The 4282-nt window shown below is 53.9% G+C and overlaps 1 protein-coding gene across 1 annotated transcript; it reads left to right on the plus strand.

Annotated features, from left to right (window-relative positions):
- Positions 1–823: 823 nt before the first annotated feature.
- LOC138100830 (zinc finger protein 3-like) lies at positions 824–4025 on the plus strand. The gene is made up of 5 exons (XM_068998691.1): positions 824–938; positions 1354–1634; positions 2649–2727; positions 2912–3662; positions 3833–4025. The coding sequence occupies exons 3-5, from the start codon at positions 2676–2678 to the stop codon at positions 4023–4025; spliced, it is 996 nt and encodes a 331-aa protein (XP_068854792.1). The 5' UTR covers positions 824–938; positions 1354–1634; positions 2649–2675.
- Positions 4026–4282: the final 257 nt, after the last annotated feature.

Consider the following 4282-nt stretch of genomic DNA (forward strand, 5'->3'; position numbering starts at 1 on the left):
GCCCTGAACATGACCGGCCCCGGTGACTCTGAAAAATATCTGGGCCTGCAGATTGACCCTTGGATTGGTGTAGCAAAATCCATCCTATCTACAGAACTCGAATTCTGGTTACAGTGAATTGGTAAAGTCCCTCTTAAAACTCTAAGAATCAAAAAATTGATAGCCCAAAACCATAGACCATCCCTCAACGGACCTACCTGGCTGACCATTCCGAGCTGAAAGCAGGGTTCCTCGAGGCCCTTGACCTAAAAATTTGATCAACCCTCAAGGAATGGCTGCACTTACCTGCATGTACCTGTGATGCCATCTTGTACTTGAGCATGAAGGATGGTGGGTTGGGTATTGTGATGTATGGATGCGAGAGACACAAGGTAGGTGTAAGCGAATTGGGTTTATTGTAAAGTTAGAGAGCGTTCATACTTTTTAGTGTGACAAACTGTTTTAGCTGCTCCCTCAAAAACCGGTTACAGTCCCCTAATAAATCTCTTGTCTTGACAGTTTGTCATTCTTTTCTCAAGGCTTGCAGCCTGACAAACAGGGCGCCTTTTGTGTTGTCAGATCTTGTGTAGTCAGCTTTCTTCCACGCTTCTCAGCATTCTTGCTCACGCGATGCAGCAGCAGCTTCCTCTGTAACTCCACGCAGCAGCCTCTCCAGCTGGCAGTGGCCGCTCAGGCAAGAGGGGACAGGGGACAGCTCTCCTTTTGCAGCCTCACGGGACAGCAATCTGTCTCAGCACCAACCCCGGCAGCGGGCAGCAAACAGCAAAGGCAGGCAGGTCCGATCAGGCAGCACTGGACCTCAGCGTCACTCACCGGCAGCTGGCAGAAGTGGTGAAGGCAGCAGATCTGATTGAGCAGCAGTTGGTGTCGGCAGCCAGAAGAAGCAGTAAAACAAGAGGGCAGACCCCAAGAGCAAGCCACAGTGCAGCCCCATCTTGGTAAGGACAGGCACCCACTCCGAGCACCACAGGTGACTGCTCTGCCTCTGATTGCTGACCAAAGGGGGCAGAGCCCAGACCCCACACATCAGCAAAGGCTCGGTTTGCCCCCAGCCTCTCATGGTATCTCTGTGATTGCTGAGAACCAACCCCCCAGCCACAGAGCTCAGTCCCCAGCAACACTTCCAAACTCTTGTTTCTCTGGCTGAGCCATCACCATGGTATGTGAGGAGGCATGGCCATTTCTTTTGTTTCCTAATTGCCCCTAATTGTCTCCTGGGCACCCCCCTGCCCTCCCAGCCTCTTCCTTTCAGATGGGACAAAATTCCTGAAAAGAAAAACAAACCCACAACAACCAGCAGTCACACCCAGCCTGAGGGGTCTTCTCTGCTAATTGGTCCTTATCCACCAGCAGAATGGGCAGCTGCAACCACTTAGACCATCAAGGACTCCCAAAATATCCTGTGACTCACAGAATGACATCATTCCATTGTGAACCTCCCTGACCTGGGGGAGGTACTGAGCATTTCCACCTGAACCTGAGCATATAAAACCTGGCTTGGGGGACCTGAGACACCACTGGTGCTCAAGGGATCCAGAGGAGGAGCAGAACTTCCACAGGAGCGGCACCTTTGACAAGACAGTGACCACCACGTGGTAGGATCTCGACCATCCCTGTGACCAGCACGGTGCCAGGTTGTACTCAGTCTTTGTGGCTTAAAACCTGTTTTCTCTTGATTGCTGTGTTTATTTTAATCTCTTTAATGAATTTTAACTGTGACCTGAACTCTCTCTTGGGTTGGTTGAGCCAGGTTCATTTCTCTTGCCAGTTTCCCTTAAAACCAGCACAGTGTTTTTTGGGGGTGGGCTGTTTGGAGCTTGTAGGACTCCAAAGCTGAGGCAAAAAGATCCTCAGGGGGATGCTGGGGTGTCCCCAGGAAGTGTTTCTCTGGTAGTCCTGGTAGCTGCTGCCAGCAGAGCCCCCATGGTGGGAGGGGGATGCTGGGTCCTAACCCCACGGTGAGAGTTGGACTTCCCAGGTCAGGCACTGCTGCCTGCAGCCCAGAGCCAGGGGGTTGTGGGACCCCCCAGAAGAGCCAGAGCAGGGGCACCTTGGTACCCTCAGAGTGAGGAGAGCAGAGAGGAGCAATATTGGGACTGCGGGAATCCCACCAATCTGGAGGAGGGGAAATCTGGAAAGGGTGAACCCTGTGATTGTCTGGACCCTGAAGTGGGGACCTCAGAGATTCTCAGGACCCTCAAGTGGGAAAGGGGGGATGCATTGGAGCCCTGGCACCCTGAAGCAGAGAAGAAAGGGAGAAGGGACCCCAGGACTCCCAAAGGCCCCAGCATTCCTAAGTGAGGGGATGCCAGAGAAGAGGGACACAAAGGATCTCAAAGTTTGGAGAGCAAAGTGGGGGGAGCCTTGGAATTCCAGGCACCCCAGGCAGCTTGGGGTGGGTGAGGACCAAGCAGATGGGGGAAACTCAATACATTCAGGACCTGCAGCAGCTGGGAAACGAGGGAGCTTCTGGAACCTCAAAGTGGAGGGACCAGAGAGGGGGAACTTGCAGGAGGCTTCTTTGGAACTGAATCTTGGTCTTTTGGAGGTTTTTATGGACACCAGAGGCCCGGTGACTTCTAGAGGTGGACTTGGGCAGGAGGAACCTCCAACCCAATGTGTTCACACATTGTTTTGCCCCATTCCAGGATTTCCCACTCCCAAACCTTGGTCGGATGGAGGGGAAAGCTGTGAGGAAGAGGAAGATGCCCCAGGACAGCCAGACAGGTGAGGCAGAAGTCACTGCCCCTTTCCCCCTCTCTTCTGCTCCATCTCTCAGCCCAGCATCACCCCTGGCTGCAGGACAACCCTGCTGCCGACGCCGTCCTCTCGCGGACGAACTGGGGGATGTCCTTCCTCTCTCACTGACATGGAAGCAAATCCCATCCTCTCTTTGTCCTTCCTCCCCCAGACAACGAGCTGAGGATGGAGAACAGGAAGGGCAAATCCCCCCGCCAGAGTCTTGTGGAAGAGGTCGTTTTGAGTGGCTCCACATCACAGGAATGCAACGGGAAGGTAAAGGCCCAAAGATCCCACACAAAGAGGGGCTCCAAACCCAGCCCAGGGTGCTCCAAGGAGGAAAGACCCACCCTGGGCCGGGATGGCAGCTGGAGCTCCAGCCAGAGCTCAGACCTAGTGGTCCATGAGCAGCTTCATGATAGGGAGAAGTCCTATGAGTGTGGTGAATGTGGGAAGAGCTTCTGCTGGAGGTCCCACCTGATCCGCCATGAGAGGGTCCATACTGGGGAACGGCCCTACAAGTGCTTGGAATGTGGGAAGGACTTCAATGTCAGCTCCAGCCTCATCCGCCACCAGATGACCCACACTGGGGAACGACCCTACAAGTGTGGGGAATGTGGGAAGAGGTTTAGCAGGAGCTTGGCCCTGATTCACCACCAGATGATCCACACCGGGGAGAAGCCCTACGAGTGTCCCGAGTGTGGCAAGAGGTGTCGGGACAGCTCCAAACTCCTCCTGCATCAGCGGATTCACACAGACGAGAGGCCCTTCCGCTGCCCCGACTGTGGGAAGGGCTTCTGCCGCAACTCTAGCCTCGTCACCCATCAGCGCATCCACACTGGGGAGAGGCCCTACAAGTGTCCTGAGTGTGGGAAGAGCTTCACCCGGAATTCTCACTTGACTAATCACCGATGGAGCCACCGGTAAGGGAAGCTCTGGGACCGCCCCAACTGCAGGAAAAGCTTTGTCTGCTGCCCCAACTTCATCCCTCATCAGAGGACCCACTTTGCAAAGAGACCTGGTGACCCACATTCCTGGTGATCCACGTTGGGAAGACACCTGGATGGTGATCCCTTCTTCTGGTTTCCCACAGGCACCTGGGTGAACACAGGGGCAGAGTTGGTGCTGTTGCAGTTTTCCCTGTAAGTAACTTCTTTGTCTTATCCCTTCTGTTATCAATATTGTTGCTGTTCCTGTTTGTTCCTTATCTCGTTGCTGTTCCCAATAAATTGTTCTTATCGCAGCCCAGGATCTTTGTCTTTTGTGCTTTCCATGGGAGGCAGTAGGGGAGTGAGAGGCGCCGCAGTTTTAGTAGGAGCATGAAATGGGGGAATACCATTCCTAAACCACAGCACAAGCAGTCAAAGGGGTTCCATGGTGACATCCCAGGCTTTTCCTGGGATGATAAAAAGCCGTGGGTTCAGAGGCAGTCAAAGCCATTGCATGGTGACATCCCAGGGGACTTCAGGCTGCTGGGGCATTGATCTGTCACAGGCACTCACAGGGGCTCCACAGTGACATTCCAAGAGTCTCCAGGCTGCTA

This window comes from Aphelocoma coerulescens, unplaced genomic scaffold (genome assembly GCF_041296385.1).
Source record: "Aphelocoma coerulescens isolate FSJ_1873_10779 unplaced genomic scaffold, UR_Acoe_1.0 HiC_scaffold_146, whole genome shotgun sequence".
Taxonomy (NCBI): domain Eukaryota; kingdom Metazoa; phylum Chordata; class Aves; order Passeriformes; family Corvidae; genus Aphelocoma; species Aphelocoma coerulescens.

What these genes read in the sequence shown, in the direction of transcription:
- LOC138100830 (XM_068998691.1), top strand. Translation starts at nt 2,676, where the DNA reads ATGGAGGGGAAAGCTGTGAGGAAGAGGAAGATGCCCCAGGACAGCCAG. An exon ending in GCCCCAGGACAGCCAGACAG is followed by an intron (nt 2,728 to 2,911) that starts GTGAGGCAGAAG and finishes TTCCTCCCCCAG; the next exon opens with ACAACGAGCTGAGGATGGAG. An exon ending in AATCACCGATGGAGCCACCG is followed by an intron (nt 3,663 to 3,832) that starts GTAAGGGAAGCT and finishes GGTTTCCCACAG; the next exon opens with GCACCTGGGTGAACACAGGG.